Genomic DNA, 15,662 nt, shown 5'->3' with positions numbered 1-15,662 from the left:
GCAAGTAATCTCTTTACAGAAAACATACCTTGTTCTGGCCCCATAAAAACAAATGTAGATGAAAGAAACATTACCAGTATAGCAGTGAAAGAGAAGTCCACTGGAACAACACGCTAGTTAGAATACCTAAAATTATAGGACATGTATCTCATGAGAGCTAAAGAAATGAGATTTCTTTCCAAGAATGTGGAAATTAACCTGCTATTGTAGGCACATTAACCGGGAAATGTCTTAAATCGCAATACATAGCAGATGATTTCGAAATCTTACTTTCACCAATGCATTCTCTCTCATCCGCCCACTCTACCATCTCACTCCCAACAGAGAACTCTGTAGAGGCCTCCTGCTCTCTGCAATCAAGCCAATGTCTTGCTCACAGGCTTCCAAAACCCTGAGAAGTGCCACCTCCCTCTGAGGACACGTATTTGTGAGCTCTTCAGTCAGTGACAAACATGCTCCAACCAGACCACAACCACGGCTCGTCTTGTCCTACCTCCACCTCTCATCAAGCAGCAGATGACGGGATATGAATGACTTTTTGAAACTTTCTAAAATATACAAAGGTTAGCCGGACAGGGCATAGAAGCTCTTGCCATAAAGCTAAAAACAGAGGGAATGTTTCATTCATTGCAATTATCTGCCACAATTCCTAGTAGAAGGTTGTACATTCCAATTCGCGCTACATTCCAATCTAACAGTGACCAAGTTTTAGTCCTTTACAATCTAGGCAAAAATCTTAACCTCACCCTACCTACACCATGTGCTGCAGGATTACTATCAACATTGTGCCTCAAGGAAAACACGGGAGTGGGAGAGGGTCATTAAATGCAAAGACAAAGTTAAAGGAAAAAGATCTGTAGCCTGAGAACCAAAAAATAAAACACAGGAAGGCTGATTTAGCCCCCCCCACCGCCCCCGTCACCTCCAGCCTTAGAGAAACCTGGAACTGCATCAGCTCCACGCTGGCTGGCATGAGAACCTGCAAAAAGCGACAGAGCTAGGAAGAAGGGCTGCTCCTAGTCCAGCACTTTCGCTTGCAATGTGACTGCAGGTTCATTCCTGTCTCATCTGTCCAGACTTTTAAAATAATGTCCACGGAACTAATCACTTCACAGAGAGAGGCTGGTAACAATGCAGAGACAATAAGTTCAACAGAAAAGCTGGTATAGGTAACTTTAAAGGCCCAGAGGAAGATATGAAAATTAGACTAGCAAACACCTACGTGCATCATATCACTAAACCATTGTTTCTGCTTAATGCATGTATAATTAAAAGCAACACACTTTAAATTCTGCATCAAGAAAATATTAAGACCCAATAAACTGTCATCCAAAATCACTTCTTAGCTATGTGAAGATAAAGGCTTACTGGTTTCATCTTTTACCTAAATCTCTTGAATGCAGTTTCAAATTCAAATTCAAACTAAATTCAGATTTCAGACTGAAAATCAGTACCACGGCACGAGATTTAAAAACGCAAGTAATGCACACGTGAGAACACTTTGAAAAGTTAACATGGAACACAGAGCTTAAGAATTAACAGTGTGCGATGTGCTTGATACGACTGTTGTTTTTTACCTTGACACACGTGAATACATTCACTGAAACCCACTGTTGGGGCAAACTTGCTAGAAGCAGCACAAGCTACTCAATTATGAGATCTTATTAGAAAACATTCTGTTACAGAATATGGCATGAATCAAGTCTGAAGCTGGCCAGAACACTTTCTTCCCATGATCATCTCCTTACACTAACTGCATCAAAGCCCGGGCAGCGCCTTGGTAGCTGAAGGAGAGCTGAAGGAGAGGTGAAGGAGAGGTGAAGGAGAGGTGAAGGAGAGGTGAAGGAGAGGTGAAGGAGAGGTGAGGGTGGAAAGGAACAGAAGTCAGCAGGTTGAGGCTTCTTTCACACGCCGTCTGAGAGACGGCGACCTCATGCACTGCTGAATTCAGAACTCTGCATAGTTTTTAAAGGAGTACCTCCCTTTTCATAAATGAGAGAACTGATGCATGAAATACAGAACAGATCATTCTCTCCATTATCAAAGACAAGGCGAAAACTCAGTTTCTTCCAGACACGTGGAGTTGGGTTTCTCTCCCTAACATTGCCTTATTTCCAAGGCTAAGGCAATGATGATGAATCTGAGGCCACATAAAGCCGCCTGGACAGAAGCTGTTTTATCAAGAGAAGTAAGAGGGAACCTCTTTCTATGGTACACGCCTTACACCTTAGCAGACCCACCACCCAAAACCAAGAGAACTAAAACCTAAATCACTCTTGGGTGAAATAATCTAGTAGGATAATGTGATAAATGAACTGAATTTTGTTGTTTTATGCAATAACTAATTTTACATGCCATATGTATGTAAGATGTGCAATTCCCATCAATATGTGGTTTTAAAAATCTATTATCTAAAATAATTAGGAAAAAGTCAACTTTTAATAAACCACACCTATCGGTTTAACTGGTCTGGCTACCCATGGAAGTTACCTCAAATTCAAATTTAGAACTGCCAAAATTAGTCCTCTGTTTCTGCCAAAAGTTGTCTGGCTTGATTATCAGTGCAACATGAATGCAGCAGGGGAAGGACTCTTGCAGGATCTTCAGCAGAGGTTTAATGGAGTCCCACTTGGACCCACGCATGTCCACGATCACTGTGAATCCCCGCTTGCAGACCTCTTCACTAGAGAAAAAGAAAAAAACAGGTTTAAATCACGCCAGTCCTTCTCTGGTCAGAGTCCCACCAGGTGAGGCTGACTTTGCGTCCTTCTTCCTGATGTCTCCGGGGCTCTGTCTGTCAAGTGGGGGGGGGGGGGGGGGTTGGGGGAGGGGAGGGGATTTCTCATCTTTTGTGTATTAAATGATCACATACATTGTCTAGGAACTATTACAGCAAAGGTCCTTGATGAGCACTAATGGGGACAGACCCCTAACAGTGTGTACAGAGTCCAGGTGGAGAGGGTGACAGACCAATAAATAGCAGTCACAGGAACCTCCGAGGATCACAATTGCTGAAACCACCCGTACCAGTGCAACTGGTGATGGTGGGAGATTTCAACGTTCCATTTTGTCCCTTTTAACTGGTTCAGGCTCTTGAACTATCTCAGAGGTTCTCCATATATGGTCCACTGATCCCTAGGGGTCCTTGGCACCCTCCTGGCAGGGTCTTTGGGGTAAAAGATTTTCCCAGTAATACTGAGACTTGTTTGTCTTTTTCACCCCATTGTACTGGTGATGCAAAGGCCATGGTGGTGACGAGGCTGACCCTCTGCACCAGCCAAGGCAGTGCTAGAGCCTTTGTGCTCTTCCCCTCCACGTTCTGGCCAATTTAAGCAAACGAAAAAGCCAACTTCTCTTAACAATGACCCTGATAAAGCAAAAAAGATTATTAGTTGTATTAAATCTCAACCCGAGTACATGGGAAATACATGCAATGCACTTCTGCAATAAAGAAAATCAAGAGCCAAAATGTCCTTAAACACAGGTTAAAATACTTAGTTGCACTTGGTTGTAACTTCAGTGTTCACGTGGAAGCTTCTAGGAAGGCTTCAGCACAGTCTTACGCTTAAGGAACAACCATAACCCTGCGCAGTCCGTGCAGGCTGCTGATCCTGGTGCCAGACGTGAGCCAGATAACGACTGTGCGCGAGGTATACGGAAACACGCCGAAGAGAAACACGCCGAAGACCCCGAGCGCGTAATGACAGCTTCAGGTTTTCACCCAGCGTGAAAGTAAAGTCACTGGACATTTTTCTGCCTCAGGTAATCACTAGAGAAACTAAAAACTGTTTATAGTTATAAATTCATATAGTTTATAAACTAAAAACTCAGAAAACTAATTGCTATCATTAAGCAATGTAAAAAAGGCAAAATAAATTAAGTCAAAATTAAAACCAATTTCATGCTCTCTTGCATAAGCCTCCTCCTTTACCCTTCCCCTCCCCATCCCCACAGGAACGCCATTCTTTCCCTTATCTCGATACCCGCCATCGCAGTAACTGTCGCTCCAAATTTCACAGACGTAAAGTTCCTGTCACAGCTACATCCATGTAAGAGGCATGTCACAAAAAAAATTCTAAAACACCAGTCTGTGGGGCTAGAACCTGAGTAGATGGCAGCGCAGGGGCTGGAAACACGGTGTGGAAGGCCATCACGAGAACACAGGCTGACAGCAGCCCAGCTTCTCGCTCAAGGGTGGAAACTGCCGAGAGTGGTTTGGTGAACTCCTGCCTGCAACTCCTATATGAAGACGAACTCTAAATGAGTTAACACCTGGCTCAGACACCCCTCATGATATCACCTCTCTGTGTCTCCCGTAGGTCCTGGGCCACAAACCAGGGAACAGCATGGCACGGACCTCCTTCACAGATCCTAGAAGCAAACAGGCTTCCAGAAATGTCTCCTCAAATCTCCCAAGTCACTGAAATGAAGCATTCTGGGCCTCTCTGGGCTCTGATGGGGTCTGCAATCTGGCAAGACCAGCCAGAGCAAAGGGAGCCTGTCCCCGGGGAGACATTCTTCCCCGGATGCTCCATCTGCTGCCGCACACCGAAGGCAGGAGACCGTACGCCAGGCCCCTGATGGCCTCAGTGGGTGCTGTCTGCCAGACGGCACTTCGGGCATCGGCCTTCACCAGATCAGGGCACCTTCTGGGCAGCCTGTGTCTCTCCTCACAGAGTGCTACATGGTGTGTACAGAAAACAGCACAGCCCCTCCACTTGGAAGTAACTCCAGGCTGAACAACAGGAACACGTTAGAGAGCACCACAACCAGAAGGTACCTGAGCTTGCACAGTTTACAAAAGGACTCACTATCCACCTTCCTCCACAATCGAACTGACCACCCAGTGACTTCTAAGTAATGAAAATTGCACGTGAACTGGGCTGGGAGGGCACGTCCTTTCAATCCGTCTCTTTATCCAGTTAAAAGCCAGTCTTCTTAAGAAAGCGGTGACTTGCAGATTCCCAAAGCCAATTCTATTCAGGAGCAGTTAATGAACGTGGGCAGCTGTCTCCAGGAGAAGGCATCCATACCACTCCTCCCCCCAGAAGACACTGCTCGTTGGGACGTGTGACTATCAACCAGGTATTCAGCAGTTTCATCTAAGAACCTCATTTTACCTGTGAGATAATGAAATGTTAGATAAAATTAAGAACCCTTCTCAATGCTGGTCTCTGAAAAAGAGAAACGATCTTTAGTTTCCAGATGAAGAAAGTACCTTTTAATATGAATGTTCATGAACGAATCAACTTAAATCTCACATTATTTCGCTAGTGACAAAAGAGAGTTTATCCGTGTAGCTACTACCAATCATTCTAAAGAAGGCAAAATGCTCTAAAACATAATTAATATAAGGGTAATTCAAACAATAAGAGCAATAAACACCTGGAGATGCACCAAGACTGATGTTATTTTCATCACTGTGTGGGAATCCCAATTAGACCAGCAAGAAGTTCTACTGTCACTTGCTACTCCTACACACAGTTAAAGGAAAGTTTCCTTGCAAATTCATTCTATGAAAGTCACTCTATTATTCCAATTGCATTTTTTTTTAAGAGGGAGGAAGGAAAGGGAAGGTGACCCAAGTAATAATACTCAAACTACTCACCACTGCTCAGATCACACTTATGATTACCTCTGAGGGTAATTTTAAGAGAAACGCAGACAGACTAGAGGCCATGCATAAGAAAAACAAGATAACCAGGCTCTGCAGCACATGTCACAGGGAAAAATATAAGAAGCGAAGCAGGAAAGATGGAAATTATCGTACTTTTTCTGAGGGAGCTACTGTGCATCAGGCACTGTACTGGGCATGTACGTAAGTAATCTTACTCCACACTCAACAATGATCCCAAGAAGTACACATTACTATCACATTTCGTAGATCAGAAAAAGAAAAGTAAAAGTAACAGCTGGTCTGATTGTGCCGCCCATGTTTTCTGTATGCCGCGCTTCTCCACATCTGGGAACGCGAGGCCCTGCAACTATCCAGCTGAGGGGCGGGGCGTGGTGGAAGACCACCTTCACAGCGCAGAAACTGTCAGGAGCAATGGACAGGAAAAGAAGTCTCACGGCCCCCAGGATGATTTATACCACTCTGGAACTATGGCAACAAATAACCAGACTTAAGTGCGAGCAAACCCACAAGTCAAAAAAAAAATTCACACACCATCATATTTTGCTAACGATTTTCTTGGCCCTATTGCTCGGCTCTAACAAAATAATGTTCCCGCCACCAAGCGCGCAGTGGGGCGGAATAGCTCCTGGATGGCCAGGGTAGACCCATGGGTTTTGCTGCCACTTTTCTCCGTTTGGACCACAGTGAAATTTCCCCAATATCCCTTGAGGAATCTATCATTTACGTCTTAATCCTACTTCTCTTATCATTAACCCAGGACAGGCGAAGTGACATTTCTTGCCACCTGGAATTGTAAATACAAAAGCAAATCTAGGCAATGAAGGGGCTGTGCTCCACCGTGGAGGGGTCACCCTGCACGCTAAGCATAAATACTTACAGAGAAATGATAGGAGGCTTGGGACTTTTTTATTCCAGGGGGAAACTCAGAGAAAAACAAGACTGGCAAAATCTGGTCATCGGTGAAGCTGGATGGCAGGTATGTGGATGTCTGCTACGCTGTTCTCACTACTTTTGTGTTTGCTCACCATAATGAAGTTTTGTGGGCTTAAGTGGGTCATCCAGATGATCCAAAATATACCTGAATCAACTTTTTTTATGATATCAATGAAATAAAGAAAATTTTAATAGTTACAATCAACACATTTTTAAACCAGAAAGCCAACTGCCAAAATTATATACAGTCATTCCATAATTACACTGTATGACAAGTATCACTTTAATTGGCAGAGATTTTTACAATGTCCTCTGTATTTGTTTCTTTTTCCATCATTAGCATACTACCTAGCACACAGTCAGAACTCCGTAAGTGGTCATTATCAACTCTACTGTTATTTATATAAATGATAGTGAGTAGTACAGAACCTCTAAAGCCCTTTTCAATTCCATGGTTTCAACAGTTCAACACCAGAGTAAGAGGAAAGGGTAAACTTTTCCATATATGAACACAGGGCTCTATCGCGTTGCGACTGATGATGCAAAGTGATGGTTTTCTTGTAAAGGATGCCCAAACAGGAAAACCCAACAACTTCATTGGCAGGTCAGATATCAACAGCAAAAGCGGACTTGCCTCAGCCACAGCAAGGAGGGCTTACAAACGGGCACTACTGTCCTCCATGCTTGGTGTCCACCAAAGTGGGTCAGCAGTGCCCCAACCCATGTACCATGGCAGATGCATTACACTCCCCTCAACCTTCGAGAAGCCATTAATCCTGCTACTGACCACCTTTTATTATTCTCTTGCATCACGTGTTCATGAACGTTACTGTCTACTCTAGCCCATGTATAATGACCGAGTTTTCTTCCACACGCCCTCGTTTCGTCTCTGAGGAGACGCCTCCTGCCTCTAGCACATCGATTATGACCCCTTTAGTATGCGCCTTTCCTTCTCCTTACAGGGAAGCACCCCTCCAACCCCAGCACACCCAGTTGCTTATTGCAGGCATGTCTAAATCCTTGGGTTGCATCACAGCGGTAGTCTCTTTTCCAAAAAGTATCTGGAAAATAAAGCTTTGTCTGGTCTTGGCGTTCTTCAGCACCCATGCTAACGACCACCCTATCCTTAGGGGGTCTCGGATTGAATGGGCGTACCCAAACTTGGCATATTAGCCGGGAAAGAGTCTGAATGCCTCACAAACCTCATGCCACAAATCAAGAGAATGCTTTTCAGAAACCGAAGCTCTGCATGAAGACAGAAACTATTATCAGAGACAGCATTCCCTCTCCGGTCTTGTCGGGCTCTGCGTCCTGGCGTCACATTCACCAAGGACAGTCCGCCTGAGGCACCGCATCCTAATCCCAGCCCCACCGTCCCCCCACAAAGCTCTCCAAGCAAGACGCGGACCTTCTCGTCCCCACACCGGAAGTGCAGCAAACATGACAGAATGCTCATAAAACGGAACGAAAGACAGAGAGGACGATTTTTGTTCTGTTTGATCAGCTTGGAATTCAAGCCACCGCGCAGCTGCTTCTGGAGAACACAGCGCCGCATTTCTTGGACCGCTAGAGACAGTGACAAACCACAAACCACACAGAACTCACCTAGGGATACAGGCCAGATAGGAAATGAGTCTCCTGAGGTCCTCCTGTCGTATTCTATCGTGATTGCTGCGGGCCGGAAACGTTAGAATGGGACCTCCACGTTTATCTCTGCCACCTGAAAAACAAGCATTTGGAGCACAACTTAGACGAAAGCCAGAGAGGACAGGACCCCGCATGCCCCTGGAGGTCCACCGTCGGCACCCAACCACTCGTGCAACCCTGCACCTCCACCAGCTGCACGGCCAGGAAGGAGCGTGCAAACAGCAAGGGTCCTTGTTTGGGGGGACACATGGCTGGGCTACTTTGTCCCCTCCCGGGACTCTGCAGAACAAGTCCGAGTGGAAGCCATCAGAGAAGGCCTCGTCTTTATCTATGTGTCCTCTCTGACTTCAGTTTTATGTGTGGAGAACATTTCCATGTATATGGGTGTCATTTCCCTTAAACCACGGCCTCCTCACACCTTACCAGGCCCTCCTGTCATCCGCCACACTGCGCCCTCCTTCCTGCCCCAGAATTTTAAGCTCTCTCTTTGCTATCAACCAAATCGGGTTTTAAGTCTTAAAGGAAAGAGACAGGAATGGACTTCAAACTTTATGCTAATGATGACTTTCTCTCATCTGGGATCTAGGACATCTTCCTCTCTTGAGGGCCGCACGTGACCCCAGCAGTCAAGCCTCACCAATCTCTCATACAAAGCCACACATACGAATAAAGACACTGACATTAAAGAATTTTAAAACAGAACTAAATTAGCTTGAGTTTAGAAAAATCACATCACATACTAAGTACAAATGTCGGGGACTATCTTGTCACAGACAGGCAGATGTAGCCCTCGTGAACATACATAAAATCCTAATGAGGACTGCTGGTGTCACTGAATACTTTCGATGAAATTTCCAGAAATATTTTATTACTCCACCAATGTTTTCAGAAAATAAAACAGAGAAGGAAAATCTAGCCTTCTCAAGCGGATCCTTCCTTAGTTACACAGCTCTGGTCATCTGTCTTCAGAAGTAGAGCGGTAAGATCTCAAAATTCAAGTCACAACATGAAACTCTTCATTATTTTCTCATCTCATTTACTTCATTAGCAGAGGTAAAACTAAAAAGCAAGCAAACATTAACAGAAAACCAGATTCTTTCCTTTTAGAAAAGCCAAAAAAGGATTCAGCACAAGACTTTGGTATTTTAAAAACACATTTCACCAATACGGATTTTTACAATTTCCTAGAATGATTAATAGTCCCTCTGAACAACAATGAAACTGAGTTTTGATTCTGAGCAGTTAAAATGATCCACATGTACTGTTAGGTCACGCAATCTAGAAAAGTGTTCAATTATTTATAAGTGCAGTAATTCATGTGTTAAATGGGAACAGCAGGAAACCACAGCCACTGATACATCCTAGGTATGGTATCAAGTCCTTTACACGTGCTTTGATTTCAACATCACAATGACCCGTTGAGAGGTTTTATCCTTCCAGCTTTATAACTAAAGATACTAAAGCTCAAAGAGCTTAAATAAAGACATGGTGGTGGGGGGAGGTCTGGCTGCCTAGTCAGAAGAGCATGCGACGCTTGATCTCAGGGTTGTGAGTTCGAGTCCCATGTTGGGTATAGAGATTACTTAAAATAAATAAATGAAATTACAAAAAAAAAAGGACAAGGGGACCATGTCACATGGTCATAGCTGGGTCTTTTGCCCTGACACAAACTTAGAAAAATTTTCAAACTAGTGGCTTTAAATCTCTCTAAAGTAGTAAAAATGCCAGAAGGGCAACTGAATGATGGTTCCTAAGCATTTTAATGAATGAAAGGTACTATTAAAAGTAAGCAGCAGTTCTGTTATACACGCCAGAATGTCATCACCAAGTAATCTTCTGAAATATTATAGTATTTTCAGGATAAAATCAATGGCCCTAGTTTTGGGAATACCTCCTATCCCTAAGATAAGAGAGGCAAGAATTCAGTATATTTTTAAATCTCCCAACATCTTTGATACTTTCCAAAAAGAGAACCAGTCTGTTTGATCAAAAATATTGTGGATCAGGGCGTCTGAGTGGTTCAGTCGGTTAAGCATCTGCCTTCAGCTCAGGTCATGATGCCAGGGTCCTGGGATCGAGCCCTGCATTGGGCTCCCTGCTCAGCGGGAGTCTGCTTCTCTCTCTGCCCCTCCCCCAGCTTGTGTGCATGCACTCGCTCTCTCTCTCTCTCTCTCTCTCCAATAAATAAAATCTTTAAAAAAATTTTGTGGAACAACGTATTTTATAGAAATTTGAGTTCTTAAAAATACAGCATGACATTTGGGTTAAAACATTCACCCCACTTTTGGTAAACAGAATAGCATCTAACATTTTCCTGGACCACCATTCTAAATTGTTTAAATGCAACGTAACATCTGATTCAGTAGGGAGACAAGATGACAATGACCTGTGTTTGACTCTCCACCCTCTGGGGTCATCAAATCTCACTAAGCAAGCAAGGCATGCTCCACCATGAGTGCGAAGAGTAGACTCCAAAGCCTGACCATCAAAGACGCTCACGTGGGCAATCAACAGGTGTGCACAGTGCACACAGCGACCTGTTCACAGAGAAGTGAGAAGGAAACGCAAGTGTGTGCACAGGTCCTGACTGCCTATCGTACCCTTCACCTTTTAACTAGAGATCTTCCCCAAGCTGGGAGCGCTAATAAAGAGTCCGGAGAGCTGCCAGCAAGCTCATCCACCAAAAAGCTCTCACTTATGTCCTAAAGAAAAGCTTACTTAAACCCAAATTTGACCTTTAAGAGGAAAAAAAATTCACTTTATCTTTTTCCTTTTCCCAGAACAGAGCTTCAGAAAACTCACTAAAATAGTTTCAAAACTTCATCAAAAATCACTTATGAAGCAAAAACTGCCTATTCTCTATTTAAATGATTTAATAATAGGCTTTCACTTGCTAACCTCCCCGCATCAGCGTGCATCTTCCGATCTGTGGTGTGTCATACTCAGTGACAGGCAGGTGCCAATCACCCATCTGTTGACCCCTCCCAGTGAAGTTGAAAAAAGAAATCTGAGAACCGATGAGGCATAGTATTAGTTCAAAGACACATGGTCTCTGAACCTCAAGGAGCCTAAAGTCAATGCCACAGATGTGTGTTTGGATGGTGTTCTCCAGGATTTAACATGGTGTCAACGTCACAAACGCAGAAGGTACACAAACGAGAAGCAGAAAAGTGACAACTTTAAAGTTCTTCTTCCTGAACTAGTAACAATGATGCTCCAGCCCATCAAATATACTTGGATGGATGTGATGTCGACCTGCAGCCTCAGGGTGAGGCAGGTGGGACACATGTCAGTCCCATTTCATAAACGGGAAACCCAGTGCCTTTGTTTCTACAATGAAAAGGGCAAGAAATCCATTCCCTGCATCTCCCAATGTCCAGTACGTCCAAGTCTGAGAGCATCAGTGTCTGGACTGCTCCTCATCAAAACCTAGAGGCTCGTTACGGATTACCTGCCGACCCAAATGTTGTTTTAGTCAAACAAAACAAAACAGAAAGTGTAGTTTTTGTTCAAAATGACACTGTTTTATTTTTAATTCTTACAATTCTCCTCATACTCTATTGTATTTCTGTAAGGCCCCTCTCACCTTCTAGTAAATTATATGATTTACACAGTCTTGTCCTCTGTCTGTCCCGCCCGCTAAATGGAAGCTCTGTGGAGGCAGGCATGTCTCATTCACGGACAACAATGTATACCTTCAAGGCCCAGTAAGAGCCTGGAACGAAAAGCATGCTCAATAAATATTTGCTGAATGAATGGATTCCTCATCTATATTCCACACAAAGTTAGTTAAAAATACCTACTATCAGTGTCAGGAAGTTAAAAACAGACATGCCTAATGAACTTTCTTATAGAAACACAGATGTGGGGGCACCTGTGTGGTGCCGTTGGCCACATGGCTGACTGTTGACTTCGGCTCTGGTCGTGATCTCAGGGTCCTGGGATCCAGCCCCGGGTCAGGCTCTGAGCTCAGCATCAGGTCTGCTTGAGGTTCTCTCTCCCTCTCCCTCTACCCTCCCACTTCACTTGTGTTCTCTCTCTTTCACAAATACATAGATAAATCTTAAACACACACACACACACACACACACACACACACACACACAGATGCTAAACAGACTGAGGTTCTTGTCAACATGAGAAAGAAAGAGGAGAAATTCCTGTATTATGGCTAAGGCCGTCTGTGTGACCCTTCCTTAAACCCAGTGATGCTTACTTTCTCTTCTAAAAGGTCAAAGTCCGGGGGACTTGGGCTCTGGGGCAACATGGCCCAGAATGACCACAGAAGCAGCAAGATTCAGAGTTGCCCCTTTTTCTTTAAATCAATTAAGAACTCACCTTACCTTTCATCCTTATAAGGAAGGCATACCTGCTTTGAGGAGTATGATGTAAATCTCAGTGAACCAACTGTATTCTTTTTGTATGGCCTTTATTTGAATTTCTGGGTCATAATACCATGAAAATGATTCTTTATGTCCCCTTCCCCCAAGGAGCAGTCTAACTCACTGATCATGAAAAGCAGACTTTTACAAAGGAAGCTCTGAAAAGGCACGGTTTGTGAAGGAGAAATTATGGCTATAATCTATTAAGTCTGCTATCAACTAAGGAAACACAGGTGATCACTGGGCCCCTGCTCTAGTAGCCAAGGCCAGCAGCTCCACAGGCCCGTCCCCTCCCATGCTCACCTTCTGCAGCCCAGTCCTGAGAACTAGAAACCGGCTTACAGAGTATTTCAAATGAAGACTCTAAGGGGACTCTTGATAGGGCGCGTGGAGAGCCTCTGGCAATACCTGGCCTTCCAGTCTGTTACTATACTATGGCCTCAGACTGTGCCAGAGGCTAATGACAATATCCAAGATGGATGGGAGGTACCCCCTTCCCTTTCCAGAAAGTGTAGGACTCTGCAAAACTGGAACAAGAAGAACTATGGTCAGTAGTCCTAATACTAACAGCAAACCTCTGGGCAATCAAATCCTACATTCCTGTCAATACCCCCACTTGCAAAGGTGAATGATGTTCACCTTGCCCCACCCCAAAAATTCCTTCTAAAAAAAGCAACCCAAATGTCTATCGATAGACAACTGACTGAACCAAGTATGCTATATACACACAGTCCAGTTTAAACAACTGTAAAAGGAATGTGGAATCTCTGTATATACTAATAATCTGTTGTCCAGAATATGGTTAAAATGAAATAACAAGCAGAGAAAATGGTCCATAAATACATGACTATTTATCTCAGGGAGGGAGGAGAGGAGAATACATGGAGAGAGAGAGAGAGTAAGAGAGAGAGTGTTCCTGTTTTACAAGTATAAGAAAAAAAAAAAACAAACTAAAGAGAACAAAAACAAAACAAAAAGGTTTCCTTTGATGGAGGAAAGGTACAGGGTTGAAGAGGCAGGGGGGAAAAAAAACCTACATTTCTTTGTACTTTAATTTTTTTTGTTTTTAACCGTGGAATGATGTACACATTTTACTTAATACTGAAACAAGATTAGGTGGTTGTGTTTTTAAGCTTTAGAACTGTAAAACGAAATGAAACATATGATCTGGAGTTTCAAGTTGGCAGGAACTTGGCCCACCCAGAGATAAGCTAGTCTATGTGATTTTAAAACAGAGTAACAGGACTGTATGTTCCTAGGGGCATATACCCTGAGGACAACAGAAATATTAGATTACATTTGGTAGTCACAGTGTAGCAATAACAACAGTATTACAATGTAAATAAGCAATTATGTTGATGAGAGTAGGAACTCAGATTTTTAGTATAAGGAAAAGGAGACACAAATATAAAATCAAAGAAAAATACCTGCAATCCTAAATCTGAATTAGAAACCTGCATATGAAGTCATGACATCTTACTTAAAAAAAAAAAAAGATCTACACATGTATTTCCTAGATGTGTCCACTGAAGAGGCACAGAAACAGTGACCCCGCCAGGACCAGCAAGCTTCTCCAGCACCCCGCACCTTTCCCCCACGCAAAGGAGCCAGCACACTTTGGAGAAACGGCTGGCTCCAGATGGGGAACAGGGACAGGCGAGCAGGTCCTGAAACATCCTGTCTCCCCAGCAAACAGAGAACTTGGAGGCCAGCAGCACAGAGATTCAGGAGCCCATCTGAAGACACTGCTGTTTGGTCAAAGATGAGAAAATTTTAACTTCTAAGAGATTTTTTTTTTAATTTTGCAATTAATTGAAACACATCAAACATTAAAAAGCAAAGGTTCTTTTAATCAGTCTAAAATGACTAATGGTCATTTTTTCATTAGTCTGAAAACTGGTAAAGGACAAGAATCAATCATTTATCCTTTTCCTGTATTAACTGTGTTCTCAGGATAACCAAGAAACTGATGATGGGACACTTCTTTTTATAGAATATCTAAGTTGATAAAGAAGAAAGGATGTAATTAGAATGTCACCATTTTGCAACTGTGACAAAATATTAGATCTAAACCATGATCATCAATGAATGCTTGACATCATAAAAAAAAGAGACAGCCAGACTCCCCTAGTAAAACTCGCAGAACTACCTACCACCACCCATTAAGGATTTTTTGCCTTCTTCCTGCAAAATCTGAGCTAGGTCTGATCAAGCCTCAAGATCCAGCTCCTAGTTTACAGGAAACACAGGGGAAGGAGAACATAGTAAATGGCCACGCACAGGTGCAATCAGCAAAAGCTAAAATGTAGGGAAATCTGCAGGAAAACACATAGTTTCCTCACCTAATAATTAACATAAGGGGATAAAACAAAAAGAAGGAGGAGTAAAAACCTATAGATTGAGAAACACAAAGAGATCAACCAATTGCCATGTATATCCTGTGAAACAAAATATGAGACAAGCAGGAAAATTTGAATATCGATAGGCCTTTTTTATATTAAAGAATACCACTCATTTTTTAGGTCTGTTAATGGTATTAAGGTTTTTCTGAAGCTTTTATAGGAATACAGATGACAAGATTATTGAAGTGAACCATGGTTCATGGAAATTCATTGTACTGTTCTCTATCCGTTTGGATGCTGAAATGTTTCATGATAAAAGGTTAAGAGGAAAAAGTGTTCTTAATTCTGATGGTAGTCTGTGAGCTCTTTTGAGGCCCAAACCCTAGCCCCTAGTGGCACAGGGCTGACATTCTATAGATGATAACCACACTAGGACAATATATATAACACATTAACATACATATTAAATAAAATGTTAAATATAAACTATAAAACCCTTCTCTTACTGCCCCTACTTCTGACCTGAGGCAGGAAGTCAGGTCTGCCACCTCATTTACTTCACCCTCTGCAGGAGTTAGTGAGGATTTTGCTGTCTTACCTATATGCGGTGAGGACTGCTTTCTACAGTACCAGCAGATGAGACTGAGGATCAGAAATATTCAAGTTCAAAGAATCCCCACTGGGTTTTCAGATTTTGGCCTAATAAGTATCTCATGGAAT

General features: G+C 43.1%; 1 protein-coding gene across 4 annotated transcripts in view; it reads right to left on the bottom strand.

Annotated features, from left to right (window-relative positions):
* The window catches only part of TRIO (trio Rho guanine nucleotide exchange factor), a 347,980-nt gene that overhangs the window by 213,921 nt on the left and 118,397 nt on the right, over nucleotides 1-15,662 (bottom strand). For all 4 annotated transcript variants that reach the window (XM_026506706.4, XM_044386996.3, XM_044386995.3 and 1 more), the window contains exons 3-4: nucleotides 8,177-8,291; nucleotides 2,491-2,683 (exon numbers count right to left, since the gene is read on the bottom strand). In XM_026506706.4, coding sequence (XP_026362491.2) covers nucleotides 2,491-2,683; nucleotides 8,177-8,291 — 308 coding nt within the window. The remainder of the gene's footprint in view (nucleotides 1-2,490; nucleotides 2,684-8,176; nucleotides 8,292-15,662) is intronic.

This window comes from Ursus arctos, unplaced genomic scaffold (assembly GCF_023065955.2).
Source record: "Ursus arctos isolate Adak ecotype North America unplaced genomic scaffold, UrsArc2.0 scaffold_15, whole genome shotgun sequence".
Lineage (NCBI taxonomy): Eukaryota > Metazoa > Chordata > Mammalia > Carnivora > Ursidae > Ursus > Ursus arctos.
Note: the sequence above shows the minus strand (reverse complement) of the source record. Positions and strands in the feature narration are given on the sequence as shown.